General features: G+C 49.7%; 1 protein-coding gene across 5 annotated transcripts in view; it reads left to right on the top strand.

The window, feature by feature from the left end:
* ATG7 (autophagy related 7) overlaps window positions 1-20,893 on the top strand; it is a 2,414,869-nt gene that overhangs the window by 396,713 nt on the left and 1,997,263 nt on the right. For all 5 annotated transcript variants that reach the window (XM_069643921.1, XM_069643925.1, XM_069643922.1 and 2 more), the window contains one exon: window positions 12,816-12,965. In XM_069643921.1, coding sequence (XP_069500022.1) covers window positions 12,816-12,965 — 150 coding nt within the window. The remainder of the gene's footprint in view (window positions 1-12,815; window positions 12,966-20,893) is intronic.

The following is a 20,893-nucleotide window of genomic DNA, read 5'->3' as shown; positions in this document are numbered from 1 at the left end:
TTTCTGATGTCCCAACACAGGGCAGAATTATAGATCTATATGACCCTTAAATAGATCCAGAAGACCAGGATGATCTTTCATTCGTTGAAACATCTGACCCTCAACTTATTGATGAGGACACAGGCAAACTTTATTATGGGGAGGATGAGGACTCGGACCAGGAGGTGAATATGTATTCCATAGGTTCCCCTATTAAGACCCTCCAGTGGTAGATTCCACAGTAGCCAATCAACCCCCCCTCAACAAAGTCCCAACCAAAGCGGCAGAGCATTTCCGCATTGTCACGTAAGAGGTTCAGGAGGACAGAGACTTTGCTGAAAAATTGTTGGGAGACGAAAAGACACTGGCCCTCATTACGACCCTGGCGGTAAATTACCGCCTGGGTCGTACCCTTACCACCATGGTGTAAACTATCTATGGTCAGTGCGAATAATATAGACGAGAATGGGCATACCTGCCTGGTGCCTCTTCCCAGCAGGAACAGTTCGGAGATGGTACGATTAGTTAGCCCTCTGGCGCTGTGTTCCGTGTATGGCAATTTCACGTATCTAATAAAATTAGGGCCCATCCCAAATGCCTCCAAAACTGCAAGTAGGTAAGCTCACGACACCGAATCAAAGGCTTTTTCAGCGTCAAGAGATAAAGCTGCTGCGCTTCTGCCCGGTTCTATCTGCGCCATTATGCTAAAAAGCCTACGGAGATTTAGGGCCGTTGATCTCGTGGGGATAAACCTGTTTTGGTCTGGATGGACCAGATCCGGGACTGCTGGTAGAAGTCAATAGGCTAGGACTTTTGAAAATATTTTGGCGTCCGTGTTGATGAGTGAAAGGGGTCTATAGGATGATACCTCTTGGAGCAGTCTACGGGGCTTAGAGAGCACGGTTATCACAGCTTCCTCATCGTTGGAGGCACTATATTGGTCTCAAGGGCTTCCTCCCATACCTTCATTAATATTGGTACCAACTCTTCGTGGAAGGGGGGGCGTGGCTTGATGGCTACGTGAGAGGACGTTCCTTGGAGGAGCTCCCCATGATCCGATCCTGATCCTGGGAAGAAGTGATGGTTTTTGACAGACTTTCGAGCCCACGGTGTAACCAAAGGCGTATGAAAGTGGGGGGCACATGGTGAGTACCCTCCCCACCAGCGAGACTGCATATCCACAGAACTAGACTCTGAAGAAGGTGGCGGTCGCGCAAAGGAAGGGGAGCACCCAAGATGGCCGTCTGTGGACAAAGGGCCATAAATGGTCCGATGAGCTGAGGAAGTTGGTCGGAACGTGGGCAAGCCCAACCAGACAGACGGGTCGCATGCGCCTCTGGCAGAAGGCAAAAACATAAGGGCGAGCCCACACTGAAGAGGCCCTGGATCGTGGTGGGCTAGCAGAGTGAACCCGGGTCCAGCGGAACCTCGCTGTGAAGAGGCCGGCGAGCGAACCCCGCGAGGATACAGCTGGGCGCGTGGGCCCAACCGACGCCGCAGGATGTCCTCCAAGGTGGTGCGACCCCGGATCAAACAGCCCACGATGGAGACCTACGTTAGGTCGCCCTTGGGCGCGGAAGGGGGCAAGAGCAAAGAAACCCCCGCGGCGGCGACGGACCCACCGGGTACTATCCAGGAGGTGCTGGCAGCAATTGCCGACTTGAAGATGGCCTGGGAGACGAAGCTGGGCCTGGCCATGAAAGAACTGCAAGAGGACCTAAACCTTAAGATAGGAGCGGTCCGAGAAGAGGTGAACCTGTTGCGCCAGGATGTGCGAACGATCGCGGAGCGCACTGCGGAACTGGAGTAGGAGTTGGCCCCGACCACGGAGGCGTGCAACACACACACCAAGGCGCTTCATGCCATCGTGCAACGAGTGGGCAATTTGGAGGACAGAGCAGAGCAGGCAGAGGGGCGCGCCAGGCGCAACAACATTCGCATAGTGGGGTTACCAGAGGGAATGGAAGGATTGAACCCCACGGATTCCGTTGAAACCATGCTTTTGCAGGAGATTACAGGCGGGGAGCTGACCCAGGGGTTCGCGGTCGAAAGGGCGCACAGGGCCCTGACCAGGAGACCGGCCCCAGGAGCCCCCCCGCGGCCATTGATCGCGAAGATCTTGAACTATCGTGATCGCGAGAAGATTCTCGAATTTTTCCGGAAAGGAGGCACGATAGAAAGGGGGTCAGCGAATATAACGGCGTATCCGGATTATACACTGCTCGTACAACGGAGTCGAATGAACTTTGGAACGGTAAAGAGGAGGCTTAGAGAAGCAGGCCACCGCTACATGTTGCTTTACCCCACCAGGTTAAAGGTGTTTTATAAGAACAGATCCCTCTTCTTTGAGACGCCGAGCGAAGCGATGGAATGGTTGGATATGCAAGGTCGACCTCAGGAATCGGATGCCCAGACAGAAGCGGCTGGAGATAAGTAGCACGTGGCAGAGGCACCCGTGAGGCCATAGCTATGACATTGGGACTGGAATATAGTTTGATATTGTGCTTGTGTGGAGGAAGTCACGCCATCTGCTGGCGGGTCCCGTTGAATTCACTTCTCCTAAATAGATGACTGGGAGCTCCTGGGGAGCAACCTCTGCACCCGATAGTAGTATATTTAGTTAGGTCACTGTTAGATTGGTGACACCCCGCGGGGTCCTTGTTCTTGGTCACGAGACGGGTCCAGACGTGGGTAGGCCTGAGATCCAGGGATGGAGCTGGGCTATTGTTGGGGGTTGGCGGGGAGGGGAGGGGAGTTATGTGCAGTGGTGTGAGGTTGGGGAACGGGGGAGAGGGGCACTGTTCGTGAATAGAAGGGAAAGAGCTAGGAAACAACCCTACGTGGGGAACATTATGGGAAGGGGCGGGATGGAGCTAGACCGACCGGATGGCGTTGGGTAATCTCAGAATCGTGACCTGGAATGTACGGGGCCTCAACAGCTACCTTAAATGTAACAAAGTGATGTTGTATTTAAAGAGGATGCGCGTAGACATAGCCCTGCTGCAAGAGACCCACCTCGCTAGGGAAAGGCTGGAGGTGGTCAGGAGGAAATGGAAGGGCACTGTTGTGGGGGCGGCGTACTCGGCGTATGCCAGAGGGGTTGTCCCCTGCGTGGCGCCCCACGTGCTGTTTCGGGTGCTTGATTCTACGGTGGACCCGGAGGGTAGAATGGTGGTGGTAACGGGTCTCTTGGAAAACGGAGAAGTGCACATCATAAATTTGTATGCCCCCAATAACGATACGGCGGCTTACTTTAGGACCCTCTATGGTAAACTTGGCCCCCTAGCAGGGGGTACGGTAGTGTGGGGGGGGACTTTAACTGTACCGTAGACCCCAGAATGGGCAGGTCCAAGGACAGGGCAGGAAAAACGGCACCGGCGGCTAAAGCTCTGAGTACCTTACTGAAAGACCTAGGCCTAGAGGATGCACGGAGAAGGCTACATCCCACGGATAGACAGTACTCACACTACACAGTGCCACATGATTTGTACACAAGGTTAGACTACGTGTTTGTAACAGCCGAAATAGTGAGAGATATAGAAGGAGCGGAATACAAGGCCCGAGTGCTGTCGGACCACTCGCCCTTGGTGGTAGACTGGAGACACCAGCCCCCACGACCGCGGATCCCTACATGGAGACTTAGGACCGAGGCTCTGCAGGATGAGGGGTTTCGGGAGGGCCTGAGGGATGCCATTGAAGAATACTTTGATACAAATACGGGAAGCGTAGGCTCTGTGGGCACACTGTGGGAAGCGTTTAAGGTGGTGGTGCGTGGGGTAGCCATTTCCCAAGCTAAGGGGCTACAGGGGGGGGGTCGAAAGGGAGCTCCGGGAGGCGGAAAGGGAGCTAGAGGAGCTCACGCGTTGCGAGAGCACCGCTTATGATAACAGAACCAAAGTAGAGGAGCTACAGTTGTCCTGCAGCGCACTCTGGGATAGACTGTGCAGACTCAGCTACAGGAAATAAACAGAGAGGATACATGCAGGGGGCGACAAGCCGGGAAGACTGCTGGCTTGGCTGTATAAGAGTGAGACCCCCCGCTCGGTGATTAGTGAGATTCAGGGCGAGGGAGGTTGCATATGCAACACCCAGAAAGATTTAAAAGAGGAATTCCTAAAGTTTTACAGACACTTGTATGAGGACACGGGGGAGGATATGGGTCAAGACATACTGGACACATTGGGGGACATTGAGCTGCCCACCTTGGATGATCTAGAACGTTCTGAGTTAGACGCACCAGTCACCTCGGACGAGCTGGAGGTAGTGATTCGGAACTTGCCCACTTGCAAGGCGCCGGGTTCGGATGGGCTGCCCAGCGAGTTCTACAAAACATACCAGCAAGAGTTGCTTCTGCCACTGCTTGCTACTTTCAATGAGGCCTATGAGCAGGGAGAACTCCCGTTGTCCCTCCGTGAGGCTGTAATCATCCCACTCCTGAAACCAGGCAAACCGGCCGTGGAGCGCGGGTCTTACAGACCGTTGTCCATGCTTAACCAGGACAGCAAAATACTCACGGCGGTGCTGGCTAATAGACTGAAGATGGTGATTAAGAAACTGATACACCCAGATCAGATGGGATATGTTCCAGGTAGGAACATCACCGATAACCACAGGAGGCTACACCATGTCATAGACCAAACTGAGGAAGACACGGGCGAGCTGGCTATAGTGTTGTTAGACGCGGTCAAGGCCTTCGACTCTGTACGATGGCCCTGGCTGAAAGCGGTTCTGAAGGGGTATGGAATGGCATCTGGATACCTCAGATGGGTCCAGTTGTTTTATAGCACCCCAATGCCGAGGGTCAAGACAGGGTCCATAGTCTCAGATTCTTGGCAACTAGGCAGGGGGACCAGACAGGGATGCCCCTGGTCACCCATGCTATATATACTGGCATTGGAGCCGCTGGCAATATGCCTGCAACAACAATATGGGGAGGTGGGCATAAACACTGCCAGTGGAGAGCATCTGATATCATTATATGCGGATCATATGCTCCTTTATTTGCGCTGCTCAGAGGAAAACCTACAGTACGTGCTAGAGGTAATAGAACGGTACGCCATCCTCTCGGGAATATCGGTGAACCCTGGAAAGTCCAGTCTGTTCCCCTTGGGCAGATATAGGAATGTCCCGGTGCAGAGGCTGCCTGTCCTGCCAATACGATGGCAGCCCGTGACATTTAGGTATTTGGGAATAAATATTTACCACAAGGTCGAGGCAGAACACAAGCACAACATGGAAACGGCGATTGAGGGGATCAAGAACAACATGGTATTCTGGTCCAGATTGCCCCTGACCATGATGGGGAGGGCAGCCTTGCTCAAGATGGTGGTCCTGCCTAGACTTTTGCACTTCTTCGTAAACGTCCCGTTTCTGATACCCAGAAGCCTATTCGCGAAACTTCACAGCGTGTATAGGGGTTTCGTGTGGGGCAGCTCTAGGAATAGGGTGGCTCTGTGGAAGCTCCAGAACCCATGTGACGGGGGGGATAGGCCTGCCTAATTTTGAACTCTATTACCTGGCGGGGCAGCTGCAGTAAGTGGCCAGGTGGCTCTCGGCTGAAGACTCGGTGGAAGCCAGGCTCCTGCGTGGAGATACAGCCCCATACTTTCTGATGGAAGTGGTGTGGTTGGGCAGAGACAAACTGGTGGGCAAGGGGCGGCTACTGAGGCTGGGCTGGGAGATCTGGCACAGGACATGGAAGATTGGGGGGGACTCGGAGCCGTACTCCCAGCAGGCCCCTTTGGCGGCGCTGCGCGGGAGCGACCCCCAACTACTTGAATCGGTCCGCAGATACTGGGAACAGGTAGACCTAGCCACCCTCGGGGACATATGGCAGGAAGGGGAGGCAGTGGACTTTCAGAGGTTGCAGGAAGAGACGGGAGTACATGGTGGTCAATATATAACCTACATTAGGCTTGTGAAAAAGACTAGAGAAAGATGGCCTGAGACAGTGCTAGCGGAAGACCCAGACGCCTCCCTGGAAACCATGTATGATGTATCGGAGGGCGGGCACGAAATATCGAGGATATATGAGCTCCTGCGAGTAAGGGCAGGGAAGGAGTTGCTCCAATTGAGACAAGATTGGGAGGAGGAGGTGGGAGGACCCATGACGGATGGGCGGTGGGAACGGGCTCAGAGGTACCACAAAAAGCTGTCCCGGAACGCGAGATTCCAACAGCTTCAACTGTATGTTACCCACAGGGCTTATTTAACCCCCGGGACGATTGCAAAGTTTAGGGGATCAGCTATGCAGCAATGCCCCAGGTGTGGGGAGGTGAATGCGGGATTGCTACACATGTTCTGGGCTTGCCCGGAGGTGCATAGATTTTGGGACGAGGTCAAGACGAAATTGGCCGGCGGGGGGGTGGTGCTGGATGTGGAATCGGCCTGGTCATGCATGCTTGGGCTTTTCCCTAGACCACGGCATTTGAAACACATAAGCAAGATAAAGGACCTGGCTTATGTCTTGGCCAAACGTAGGATTGCCATGGGCTGGAAGGCGGCCCACAGACCTAGGGTGGAGTTATGGTGGACAGACCTCTTGAGGTGGGCGGAAGCTCAATCCGTAGTCTGGTTTGAAGCGGTCACTAGGGGGGCGAGGAGGAAGTAGGGCCCTTGCTGGCCTGGCGGCAATTGGTGGCCTCGTTGGCAAACCCTCACCAGGGTGACAACGAAACAGAGGACCCGGATGATGGCTGCCTAAGTATTGTTCCACCCAATGATGTTCCCGTAAACATGTGAGAACCGGCTCTAGTTTAAGGGGGGAGGGGGGAGTTGGGGAGTTTGAAAATGTGTTGGAATATGATGCTTTCTATGTTTTGAAACAGTTGTAGTGTGTTTGTTTGATTTTATAAAATAAAATAAAAATATTTTTTTTAAAAACTCTTCGTGGCACTCCTTATAGAATTCGGTACCTATCCCATCCAACCCAGGAGCTTTGCCCAAAGACAGCCTTTTAATTGCTTCTATGATATCTTCGGTCGTTACCGGTTGCTCCATCGCCAGTTGGTCCACCTCTGAAAGCTTCGGCAGTGATAGTGCCAGGTGATATGATTTAATTTCACTATCTGTTTTTGTATCTTGGTTCGAATATAGTTCTTTATAGAATCTAGCAAATACCCCGTTAATTCCTCTTCCCTCAGGAGAACAGCCCCTTTGTGACGTTTGTATACTAGTAATCTGATTGGGTTGTCTATCTTGTTTTAGTAGGTTAGAAAGTGTTTTCCCGGCTTTATTCCCATCCCCGTATCTGCGAGCCCGCCCAGGTGCAGCCAAATAACGAACTTCTCTAGCGGCCAAATTACCAAACTCTTGAATGTGTGTATGTATTTCTGCCAATATTGTCCTGTCTTGTGTGCGGTTATGGGTCTCCTCTAGTTCACCCAGCTTGCGTTCAGTTTCATTTAGCTCAATTCACACACTTTTAAGGAGACCTGCAGACTTGGATATAAACACTCCCCTGATCCAAACTTTAAAGGACTCCCAGACTGTGGAATATCTATCGACCGTTCCAATGTTGGTAGTAAAAAACTCTGCTATTTCAACGTGCAATGCCTCCACCACCCCAGGGTCGCCCAGTATTCCCTTTGGCATCCTCCATCTTTGTACAGGTTGGGGGCACCGCGAAGTGCCACCTCCAGCAACACTGGGGAATGATCGGATAGCTTACGCGATCATATCTCACAAGTTTTCAATGTAGCTGTTACATCGGGGGAAACAAACTAATAGTCCATTCTGGAGTCCGAGTCGTGCACCGAGGAGTAATATGTATACCTTCTACCATCAGGATGCAATTCCCGCCAGGCATCTACAAGTGATAGCTGTGGTAATATATGGGCCAGGGTTTGGACTGTCCTGTTCAGCTCCCTGATAACAGTTTTGGATCTGTCAAGCCTGGGATCCAGGGCAACATTAAAATCTCCTCCCCATGTTATAGTGGTCACATTGATTGCGGAAATTAACTGATACATATCTGTGTAGAAGGCTGGGTCATCGATATTGGGACCATACGTGTTAATCAGTAGTAGTTGTTGGCCAGCAATATCACCCCACTCCATGACAAATCTACCCAGTTGATCAATCTTTTGGCCCTCCTGTCTGAACCCCAGGCTTGGATGAATAAGGGTGATGAAACCCCTGGACTGGGATGAATAATTGGTATAGAACCTCAGTTTGCCTCATCTGGGCAGTATGTGTAAATTGCCAGACCCCATAGTGTGTGTTTCTTGCAGCTTCAGGATTTGAGGGCCATGTCTGGTAATATAATTATACACTTTTTTCGCTTTTACCTGGTTGTTAAGTCCCCTGACATTCCAGGAAAGCAGCTTTACCCTCAGCCCATCACCTGTTTACCATAGGGAAATGTTCCGGAGATGTTACACCCCTTTGGATTAGGATGTTTGTATATGCTGGGCAGCGCCAGTACCTCTGAGACCACTATTTTAACCATCAACAAACATTCTGCCCCTTCTACCCTGCTACCGGGGTTGAGCGACTTCCAATAGGGAGCAGTCGCCTTTTTAAACTCTGATAAGCCTGTATAAAAATAACAACAAACTCCATGCCCTCGGCCCACCCGCCCACCCTCATCATCACCCCCAACTAGATGATGTTCCCACATAAACTTTTGGAATATTCCAGGGGTAGCCATGTTGCTTCACATGACCGCCAACTCCAGTACCCCAGCTCCACTTAACCATGAGTCATGGGGCCTCCTTAGTCGCTAGTTCAACATCGTTTCAGACACAAAGGATATAATAGCCCAGTCACATAGTCTTCCGGCACATGGCCTCAATCTGCTGGACAGGGTCTATTGTTCTGAGCCGGTCTGTCCCCCCTGGTGGGAGGGGTATGTACGTTTCTATGTAAGACATGGCTTCAGACGGAGATTAAAAAAAGTGTGCCCTACCAGCGTGTTGTATTCTCATCTTGGCCGGGAACATCAGTGCATATGAGACTTGGCGCGCTTTCAAAAGTTTCTTGACTGGTTCATAGGATCTTCTGCTTGCCTGGACCCTAGTCGAGAAGTCTGGATATATGTGAATCCTGTTTTCCTCATATTGCAGCGTTCCAGCCTCTCTCGCCAACTGCGGAATTGTCTCTGTCCCTGTAGTTGAGGAGCCGGGCAATTATCGTGCGTGCTGGGGCACCTGGCTTAGGTATTGGCGCCAGTGTGCGGTGTGCTCTTTCGACCAGGAAATGTTCAGAGAATGCCTCCGGTCCAAACAATGATTTGAGCAGTGCTTCAAGTTGTTTTTCCCATTTGCCCTTTTCCAAAGGATTCTGCTACGCTCACCACTCGAATATTATTCCTTCTTGATCTGTATTCGAGGTCCTCGCATTTATTTTGCAATTTGGACATTGTTTCTTTTATCTGGGAAATGTCGCGGCCGTGATGTGCAATGGTATCTTCATTTGTACTTATTCTTATTTTCAATTTCAGTGACACGTGCACTTTCTTTGTCTATTCTGGCCCTCAGTGAGCTTATAGTGGCCACGATCTCATCCAGCTTAACATTAACTGCGAGGAAACCATTTTGCACTAATGTTGTTAGCCTATCAACCGGACCCCCCACCTCAGACTCTCCGGTCTCGATGGATTCTGCGTGCGTCTCCGCCGTAGTGGTTAGGTTTTGGCTACTGGTGTACGTGTCCATAGGCCCTTTCTTTTTGTTGCCAGCAGACTTCGCCGTCTTGCCTTTTTTGTGCGGTTCCCCCATAGTGCACCAGAGTTGCACAATGTTATCGATTTCAATGTTGTTGATTCAAGCAGGTAAACTGCAGCCAGCTGCAACTCAGTACATCTATGCAGTTTCTGGGCAGGTATAAGGGGGTTACAGGGTTGTGGTCTTCTGCTCCCACACCCCTCCCTTCATAGGCTGTCAGACCGTGGTCACCACAAATGGACTGTGACCTTCCACGTAAGTAACTAACAATGACCAGTTTGTGTCGCCTTGCTCGCTGTCCCAGCTCAGCGATATTGTGCAGCTGCCATCGGTCCTCCCGTTGCCAAACACGGGGGTCGTGGGTGGCAGCTCCCGCGCTTCGCGGGCACCCGTGGGGGGTTTATATGATCAAAGTTGAGTAGCAGAACATCATCTCCCCATCTGTCTTCCAATGCACCAGAACACAGCCCAACAGAGGAGGCCAGAACAGCGTGCCACCCCCTGGGTCTTAATGTTTTTTTTACAGAACGCCAGAGCACTGCAGGCCTCCAGTTAATGGCAGACCAACTTCCTAGATACGTTGAGGCTCCCAAGTGCATCGCAGTATGTGTCCTTGAGCCATCAAGCCAAGACTCCCCAGCAATTACAAACCGGGTGGTCAAGGCCGCCACAGAACGGGATTTCACGAGCACCAGTAGTGCTCGGCGAATGATCTCACCACTTGTGCCAGCTGGAGAGGCCGTGCAGCCGAGCGGCTGCCCCTGCGACGCACCAAGCCGCCGGCCCTCTGCTCGTCCGTGGTTAGGGCCGGCTCGCCCCATATGTTGCGCAGCACAACTTCCGCAAGAGACCCGCACGGGCGGGACCTTGGGGGGGGGGGGGAGTGGCGCGAGCACTGCAGGTGCCTCGGAGGATGCATCTGCACTCCTCAGGGGGCCACCAGTCTCCTCCGTGTCTGCTGCCCCTCTCGACTCTCCGGCGGGTGCGTATGTTCTTGGCTGAGGCGTGAGTCCTGGCAACAGGCCCCGCCGATCAGCGCCCCTCCGTCGTTTTTGCGTCCCCAGCCACTGGGTGGTTTTCCACGGTTCTGTCCGCTGGATCGTTCCCGCACTGCACCTCGGCTGATATTACAACGGCCGTAACTTTTCCAATATTAGTATCAGCTCAACAGGATTTTCGCAGTGCAGGCACACGTGCCTGGGCCATCAATGGCACCGCTTTCAGCTTCGCAGATGGTCCTCCAAAGGATATATAGGCACAGGATGTTCGTGTGGAGCAGGAGCTCCGGAATCAGGCAGCCATTTCTCAACGTGCGCAACAGTGCCCCAACATATGTCTTATTTTAAAGGTTTGTAATGAAACCAATTATGAAAATTTAAAAAAAGAATAGTTTGAGTGGAGGGGCATTCACATCTCCCATGAATTAGTGCAAATTCCAAAACTTAAGTAATGTAGGGAGATTACCTCCCAGAACATTTTTTAAAAGTGTTGAAGTGGTACATTTTTCAGCACCATGAGAAAAAGATGGTAAAAAGCAATACAATTTACAATTGGTTCTCCAGGGTAACACATGAATACATCCATTAGATGAGAATTTGAGGGGGGTGGCTCTCACATGGGGGTGTAGCATGAGAAGCGATGGGCGTTGACTAAAAGGGGAGACTGCACGCCCAAAACAGTAGCTCAGGGGCAATGTGTTTGTCTTGGAACCAAGACAACATAGAGCAACATAGATTCGAATCCCACTTCCTTGCTTAGAGACTGGGGTCCGTTATTAAGCGTGCTATAAAATATTAATTATAAAGCATTAATTCATTAATAAATCATGAAACCTCGCAAACATGTATTTTGGGTCCCTTAGCATGGTCTCAGGTGGTCTAGTTTGCACCCATTCTGCATATTGTAAATACATCTCACTGGCCCAGTTTGTAGATATATCGTTGTCTGCATACAAAACAATCACACACTTCGTACATAAAGCCAGGCTCATTTTGTTAAAAGCGATAACTGCATGCAGGTGACCACCAACGTTGGCACGTATGTGCTGTTTGATAACCTGCATGCAATTTTCAATTTTTTTATAACATTTTTGTAAAAAAAGAACAAATAAATCAGGCAAAATCACCTTTACTCTTAGATTGTAGCTGCCAACAAATTCTACTTTGCATATTATATTTACAATAGAATCCTACAGGCTATGTCTACGTTTGGCAGGTTTTCAATGCAGGCAGATGCCATGAGATTCCATTAGTTTTACACCTGCATGAAAGTCTCATGTAGGTGTAAAACTAGGTGGTTTTGCAGGTTGAGTGGGAATGAGGAGAACCCGCATTTTCCCCTATTGTCTTCTACTCGCTAGCAAAAGATTGTTTAAATAACCCAGCATTACAACAAGGGTAACGTCTGACATAAGTCCTTTAGACCTTCTTTTCACACTTATTGCACTGCACCACGGCTTTTAAAATGATCCCCATTAAGTAAATGATGCTCATTGTGTGAATACATCACCTATGGGAAACAGCTTTGCGTACAATTAAAGAGCCTTTTGAGAACATCAGAATGACCACAGCTTTTTGTTTGACACACGGTTTAAGTTGAAATCCTTCTGAGCACATAATGTACACTGGGTTTGGCACACATTTTATTTGTCGCAAAACACATCGTAACAGTAAAATGTGTGCAAACATGGGACACACAAACTCTTTTGAGGTCCGCCCACGCCTCCGATAATTAAGAAGAAGAATAGAACTGTTGCTCTTGGCTGTGTGGTTTTGCTTGTCCTGTTTCAGCTTTAGCCATTCTCTGGATGTGTTTCTTCTGTGCAAGCCAAGTGGAACAATAGGAAGGGTGGGATGGAATATTGGGGGGTGACCAGAGGTTTTGTTCAATATTTTTAGGGGATTAGGAAACCCTTAGCCCCCCTAATAGTTACACCCATGATTGCATGTACATAGTAGTGCAGCACTGCATCTCACCAAAGCTCAGGCCCCTGAAAGATCGTAGTGCCTTCTTTCCTGCTTACACATGTGCATTCTTTAACAACGATTTCACTTTTTAAAGAAAACAGCAACACATTAAGGGAAGAGACATTTACACTAAAAACCACATATGTCAATAATGAAGTCTCGTATTTTGTTGCAAAGCTGTAAATGTCAATAATTGTTTTCTCAGCTTGAATCAATGCAGGCAGCTTACGACAGACTCTGCCAAGATGAAGGACTCGGTGCCCTGCCTTACTTCTTAATCAAATACAATGTTGAATCCGTTTCTGTCGCTTCGCTTAAGAAATGGGATGAATTCTACTCGGACCCAACTGATAAGGTAAGGTGAACCCTTACAAACCAATTCTGATTGAAATACAGGGTAAGCCACTGTTGCTGTAAGGCGCACCTGAGGCGCGCACGTGCATTATATGGGAAACACGTCTCTTCTTGATTCTGTTTAGCTCAGGTGAATCTCCTCAGTCTGGTCGTCTCACCATGTTGGGTTGCAGTACTTGTTTTACTCTATTCATTGTCTGGTTACGAGACCCTTTTCATCACTTGGTTTCCACTCTAGGCTGTTTCTGCTCCTGCTCCAGCTCCAACAGGGCGTGTTGATGGTCGTCCCTCTCACACATGATGAAAGAACTGGACCACCATATCCAGAAGTTTGGAAGGGGAGATGGGGTTGGAGGCAGGAAAATCTGTACAGCACCAGTTTGTTCTCACTGGCCCACCTTAAGTCTGTGATAGCAGCGTGCAACTGTTTTTTTGTGAAATGTACATTTATTCTGTCCTGCGGACAAGTTGTTTGCTTGCGCTGAATCATTGCTAAACTTTCAGATTACCATTGTTTCGGACAGCTGTCGGGAGTGCCAAATGAAGCTTAAAAACACCGAGTACTATAATTGGTAACGCCAATACCTCAGTCCTGAGAGACACAGACTACTAGAATTGGTATCTCGCCTGCTTTGAACCACTTCATCAAGTTAAACCCCCTCAGGCAAAAAAGCCAATATAGCTGGAAAGTGATGTACAAGAGAGGTATATTGTTGAACAAGTGTCTTCAAATGCAATAGTCAACTCCAAGTGCGAGTCCAGTCACTGTGTGGCACCTCGCCTTCCTAAACCAGTTTGCTTTGTTTGCACTGAGGTCTCGGCCCGTGTTTTCAGAGTCAACTGCCAACAAGCAGCTATATCTGTGTCTGTAACAAACATCTACCCTGCGCATCATCAAGCTAATTTTCTTTAAATTGCAAATTTCAAGCAACTTCGCCCTGCCTCCCACCCCCGAGCAAATTAGTGTAAAGAGACGATGGGAGACTTTTTAGACTTTTTTTTGCACTCCACAGAGAAAACCCTGCCTTCCATGGAGGCAGAAACATAACTCCCGTTCCACCCCGCTCTCTACCTTCTAAAACAAGACAGGCACCAACATTTGCGCTGCGGGGGGGAGGGGGTATGGGGGGGTTGGATGTCCTGATCCTCTATGTAAGTAATGTATTTCCCACCTGAAGTGTAGCAACGTCGGGTGAGCCTGTTTATGGGGTTCACAGTACAGAAGTATGCTAGCATCAATGTGCAGGAATTACCCAATGATACCATTCTTTGTTTTGAGATGCAGTGGTAGATACTGCCTACTTCTGCGAATAGTGCTTTAGTTTCATTCTGCTGAATGTTTCCTCTGCTCCAGTCATTGTATCATAGCTCCTCATTGCCAATTTGTTGGGCCATTGCTACACTATTGCTATTGTGACTTGATGTTTTTTGCAACCTCCAGCATCATGTTTAATCTTAGAAGATTGTTGACGTCTGTCTCTGTTAACAGCAGAACAAAATGACAGTAAAGTTCCCGCAAGATCCTACAGCTTGCATTCCCATCAGAGTAGGCCACCAAGATGCTGATTTTTGTTGATGATGAGCCAAATGCCATAATTGGTGACAACAATGATGTTGGGGGAATAGCAGATTTAATGTTTGAAAGCGGTTTTCTAGATGCAGTGCTCTTACTTGTGAAGATTGTGATTTATGTAACATTGCATGCTGTACCTATTCCCATACTATTGCTTCTATCTTCAGAGGAGGGATACCAAGAGAAATGTAATGCCTTTTGATGATACTTGCACATAATATTACAATGGGTTTCAAAGAAAAGAAAATGCCCACATCCTCCTATGAACCACAGTATAAGACCACAAGAAGCAATGACAATGCCAACAGTTTGGGCTTTTGTGTGGGCATGGGAAAGGCACTTGCCAGGCAAAGCCATAGAGGTATTAACTGGTCATTAATGATAGCAGGTGTAAAATTATTCAAATACCTGGGCATCTTACATTGGTGCCTGGCAAATGCCTAATACCTATACACAAGCCACGTTGACTTTGTCAATGTAAAGGAGGTATGTATATAAAAGGAAAATCAGTGTTCGACAAAGAAAGAATGTGACTCAATCGGCTCTGCTCCACACGTTTAGACAGAATGGAATAATGCAGTCTCTATAAGCAAGATGACACCCTCTGGCTCGGGCTTTAACACTGAAACAGTTTGGAACGTGGATCGAGGCCCACCTGGCCTTCCACGTCAGAGGCTCTTGTTCCAGTTTTCCCCAAATAATGAAACAAAAAGTTCTCACTGGTCCCCTTCTGTCGGGCTCAGACCTTTCGCAGTTCAACGTTGGTCTCCCTCCTTTCATACTTTAACAACACTTGCCGGGGCTCCCTTCCCCAAGCGTTTCACACTTCAGGTCTCCCTCCGTCGGGCTCAGACTGCTTTTCGGGTGCCGAAGACTTTCGAATGTGCAGGCTTCCTTTACAGACCACTGCAGGACCATTTCGACTCAGAATTCAATGTTCAGCTTTTCCGCTCGCCCTTCTCTCGGGGTTAACTATGTTCATTTTCGCTTTTACAGTTCATTCAGTTTTTTCATCTCAAACAGTGCACCTTTCACAGAGACTTTAGAATGGACAACTCCTTTTTTGCGGACCACTCCATTATTCAGTATCGCTGATTCCACAGCGGTTTTTTTCTTAAATTTCATTCACAGGTCTGCCTTTCCTCGCGTCTCATCCACACGCATGCAGCCTGCACTTGCTCCGAGTGTGTCTCTAGGTGCCCCCTTTTATCCGTGTGAGGAGAGATACTTGGAATTGCTGTATACACTTGAATCCAAGTGCAAGACTTTGTCTGACCTAATTAGCGGGCCATGTCCAGTACGAGTTTGTTTTGTTACTCTCTCGCCCTCTTCGTCGGCCTAGTGTTTGTGCAGAAAGGGTGGGGGGGTTGGGACATCGGACCCTGAAAAATAGGAGGGGTTTGATGTGCAAAAGGGGGAATACCGCATCTCGCCATCGGCTGCCTCACCCCCAGAACCCGAAGACCCCTCACCCAGGTGATCCTTCCACACTGGTCCGCCCCCAGGGTCTGAATCCAAAGGTGATGGCCATGCCCTGGCCACATGAGAGAGAGATCCCCAGGGATTAGTGGGTGAGACACCCTCTGGTTTCTGACACTGGGCAAATAACCAGACACCTACACGCTTTGTGTCCCTCTTAATGTGCCATTTCTCCTTATCTGGAATATAGTTTATAGCCCAAACTAAACGATCAGTGGCAGTGCGAGAAAGGCACTTGCCAGGAACAGCCATAGTGATATTAACTGGTTATTGATGGTAGCAGGTACAAAATGGTGCGAGGGCCTGGCCATCTAATAGCAGTACCTTACAGAGAAGCAAAAACTATTGGCTTAAAGGGAGCTCAAAGAGTTCCCATGAGGAGATGTTTTGGGCGGGGAGGGGCAGGAACTGGGTGGGAATGGCCATAGGGGTTAGTATAGCAAATGGCAGTCAATAGATGAGTACATAACCAAACACCTGCAGGTTGTGTATCCCTCCTCATATGCCATTACACCCTATCCGTACTCTAATGCATTTGTTTTGGCTTCTAGGTGTCGCAAGCAACACCTAATATCCCACCTATTAGACAGTAATATATCAAAACACAGATATTTATTAGGTCTTTAGTTTACACACTATGCATATAAAGATCACACGTTGGTAATGTCACACAAATTCTTAAACATATGTACACGCCCAGGAGAAATAGAATTGCATATGCATCAGTTACTAGTGCAATACAGGTGAATGGTCAAATACATAGAAAATAAGCAGAACTAAGGTGGTTTGGGGCCTTGTGCCTAAATGTCAACATTTCCAAAGCATGTACTTCCCCAAGTAAGTTCTTATAAGAATAGCAGCGCACTGGTTATGAATAATAAGAGTTCCAACGTTAGATAAAAATTCAGTAAAGTTCAGGTAGGTTCTCAACTCAATTCAGCACACTAGGCTAGGCCTAGGGAACGATGCTTAACCCAGGGTCCACCCCAAACGGTCTGATCAGAGTGAGGTAGGATCAGGGCTACGCCCATTGTAACCCTGTGGAGGACAGGTTGGGAACAGAAACAGGTATGTAAACTTACCCACACCCTGCTTTGATTCTTTAAGAGACCACCCACTGCCAGTGTTTCGTAATCCTTCGGGGACACAATCTTCTGTGCTTGGTCGGGTCGAAGAAGGCCCAGGGGTCCTGAGTGCAGAGGTCTCTTTCGGCATTGGGATTCAGTTTCGGTCGGTCGCAGTGCACAGGAATCGGTTCCAGACAGCTTCTAGTAGAAGAACCAAAACCAGGACAGATTAAGACTTCTGCAGTGGAGACCCCCTCAAGACATCTCACAGGATTGAAGGAGTGTTGCAAAAGGAGTCACCACAGTCAGGCGACAGACTATCTTCAGGTGGCGAACACAGGAGCAGGCTCAGCACAGCTTCCCTTGGAGTGAGTTGACTGAAAATGCAGGAGCAGACGTCTTGTGACACAAGCTGAAGATCTGCAAAGTTGCAAGCCTCTGTTCAGAACTGCGACAGCTGCAGCGTGGTAGCCTTGGAGAGAGCTGGTCAATCCACCTGGTGGTCCAGGGACACTTCCGAAGACTTAGTAGGAATGGATCCTCGAGCAGGGGGGCAGACCGGTTGTTAACACTGTTCCAGGGATCTGAGCACCAATGAAGGCCTTCTTGAGGTCAGGACAGAGGAGCAGGGCTTCACCGGGACAACACAGGAGTCGATGCTGGCCAGATGCAAGAAGTCTTCGGGTTGACAGCGGGTTGCTCTTCTTCGTTGAAGTCTTGGTTCCAATGATGGTCTGATGAACAGTTACAGGACTCCTTCTTTTATCCACGATTCTGGCTGGGAGCAAGCCCACGCTCACCAATGGTAAGGATCTGCACCATTAAAACATCCAGTGGCTTTGCAATCATGGATAGTCACTGGTGATCACATGTACCCAACCACAGACTCTTGAGCACCAGAGTTGTGGATTGGGACTAGACGGTCTCAGCCCCCTTCTCTGGCTCGCCCACTCAATGCCACTTAGCCCGCAAACGCCACAGCATTCCTCGAGAAAGGGATTTACATATAAGGCATTTTCTGACCTGAGAAGGCAGGAAGCAGGACAAAGAACAAGCAAAAAATCTACATGCCACGGCCATATTACGGTCATCTTTAGTAGCCATTCGTGGTAAATGCAAAAGTGCATGAGTAAGAGGGTACTAGAGACCCGAACAAGATGGTCGCTCCCCTGTGAGCTCCCGCACGGCCTTAAAAAAATCCTCATTATTCCTGTCCGTTCCGGTGGACCAACACCCCATTACTGCTGCCAGCACCGCCGCAAGTGTGCTGACAAAAGAATACCCGAACAGCAGCTGATTTTAGAGACTTGTGCTACAAAAAGCACGCTCAGCGCACCTCAGCGCACTCGAGCGGCAATGTGATCCCGGGAACTCGCCGACGCTCACCCAGCTCCTGCGGCCCTGCAGCGGAGCCCCCACGGCAGACAGAAAGCCCCATTAGGCCCTCGGACAAAGGAGGCTGGGGAGGTTCTCGCGATCCAGAAGAGTGAAGCCTACAGGACGTCCCCTTCGGAAGAGCGGCCACCCCCCCTCACATCGGAGACTCATTCCGGCCTGCCGGCCGCCACCCTTCACATCGGAGTGACATCACAGCACGTGCCGGAATAGCAGAACTGGCGCGAACCAGGCCTGGGCCCGGCGGAGACATCGCCCGGATCTAGTGATGGCAACCACCGCATGGTGCCACAAGCCCTCCCCTCGAGGGCCCTGCAGACTTCGATCGCCCACGGGACGTGGTGGAGCAGGCGGCGCAGCCCCTCGCCCCCCCTGGCAGCCCAGAGAGGCAACGCGCAACAGAGCACCCTGTTAGGAGACAGCCACTGGAGCGCGGCGGTGGAACGGACCCTCCCCACGTCCCGGTGTGGACACCTACACCACAGTGGCCCGCTCACCTCAGCACCACAGCGGCACTCGGCGACGGAAAAGCGCGAGAAGCAGACCCATGGAAAGAAGGTCCCTACAGAGCCCTCAGGTACAGCGCACGCAAGGGGGGCAGAAAGCGCAGGTAGCAAAGAGCTAATAACGTAACTCCTTACAGCCCAAGCGCACAATTTGCTGGTCGGCCAAACTGCTAGCTCTCACCGATTTTCCCCCTCCCCCCCAACAAAGCTTAGCATACCGCTCACCACCGCCCAGCAAACGGCCCGAGCTCCGTAGTACAGTTACTCTAACAAGAACAGCTGGATCAAATTGCAGCTAATGCAAACTAGACCAGCCCCCATACGACATCAAAGCGCACCCCAGTAATGGCCAGCCAATAGAAACCCAAAGTAGAACTGCAGCCGTTGGTCAAAAAATAAACCAGACGAAGAGTCAAAACTCCCTGGCGCCTTAAACACTCATTGAGCTATCAATAGTAAATTGAGAAGCAAGCGCAAACCAGATTAAATCGTAAATACCCTCTAGGGCACAAAGATCCTTGTAAACAGTGCAGACTCTTACCCTGCACCAACACCCCAAATCACCAATCAGTCACCCCAGCAGAGTAACCAACAACACTGCTCATACAATTTTGAGATGGGGAAATCCGACAATTCACAGCGTAAACTGAACTTTGAAGTTGACACTTTATCCAAAACACCTAGACACAACAGCGAACAAGAATCCCCGTCATGTACGTCCAGTCAAGATGATTGTGACTCCCGAACCTCTAGATATTAGAGCACTTCTCCTGGAGTTGACGACTGGAATTGGTAACCTAGATAGCAAACTGGACAACCTCTCTTCCAAGGTAGACCAAGTGCAACACCGGCTCGACAATCACACCGAACGTCTAGACGAGGCAGAACAGCGAATATCCAATCTTGATGATGGGGTGACAACCTTAAACGCCAGAGTGATGACTCTCGAAACTCAAATGAAAACGGCCAATCCGCGAAACGAGGACCTCGAAGGGTGCTCTAGAAGGAACAACATTAGGATAGTAGGGGTAAGAGAGAAACAACTACAGGGCAGAGGACCACGTGGAAGAAATGTGCAAATCCCACTTTGGACCTGAAGCTCTATCACACTTATTTGTCGTCGAGAGAGCCCACAGAATACCATCATCAAAACCCATTCCCGGAGCAGCAACTCGACCAATTATTGCAAAATTGCTTAATTATAAAGACAGAGATGCGATCCTCCGACTTGCAAGAGAGAAAGGCGATGGTGACACCGTCCACTTTTACCCTGATTTCTCACCAGCTGAACAAGCGCAAAGGAGATCCTTCACAAACATCAAGTAAAGACTCCATACCAATCAGATCCCATATTCGATGCTGTTTCCCGGCCGACTGAGAGTGCAACATCAAGGGAGGACCCAGTTTTTCCAGACCCCCGAAGAAGCAAGCTCATATTTCGACTGGGCAGGTTGCAGCCCACCCGAGAACAATCAGGCACATGCCCAAAGAGAAAGGGCGTAGAGGAACCCACCATAGACTAACTATGTCGATAGAACGCAGCTCAGAATGAAAGATAATTCCACCGGAACGCAATTTCAGGGGTTAAACACCCCAAGGCCACGCGACTTGGGAAGATCCAGCAAAGTTCAAGTTTACTAGTTACATGTTCAGGGAAAGGGGAAAAATTACAAGCAAGTTGCGAGAAACGGGTGGGGCCTCCACACAAGTTGGGGGTAAACAGGTTTTGCCGAACCCAAGGCTATCCACATGCGCCGTACTCGTGAAGACCACACCTCGCCCATTGTTATAATGACAAGTCCCATCACCTTCGCCTTCCAGCAGCCAACTGGAAAAACTTGCTTATACACAGATATAAAAAGACAGCGCCTTTAACGTAGCTACATGGAATATTAAAGGAGGGAACCAG

Source organism: Ambystoma mexicanum, chromosome 2p, assembly GCF_040938575.1.
Source record: "Ambystoma mexicanum isolate Mex_15411 chromosome 2p, UKY_AmexF1_1, whole genome shotgun sequence".
NCBI classification, from domain to species: domain Eukaryota; kingdom Metazoa; phylum Chordata; class Amphibia; order Caudata; family Ambystomatidae; genus Ambystoma; species Ambystoma mexicanum.
This window is presented reverse-complemented; position numbering and strand designations above follow the sequence as displayed.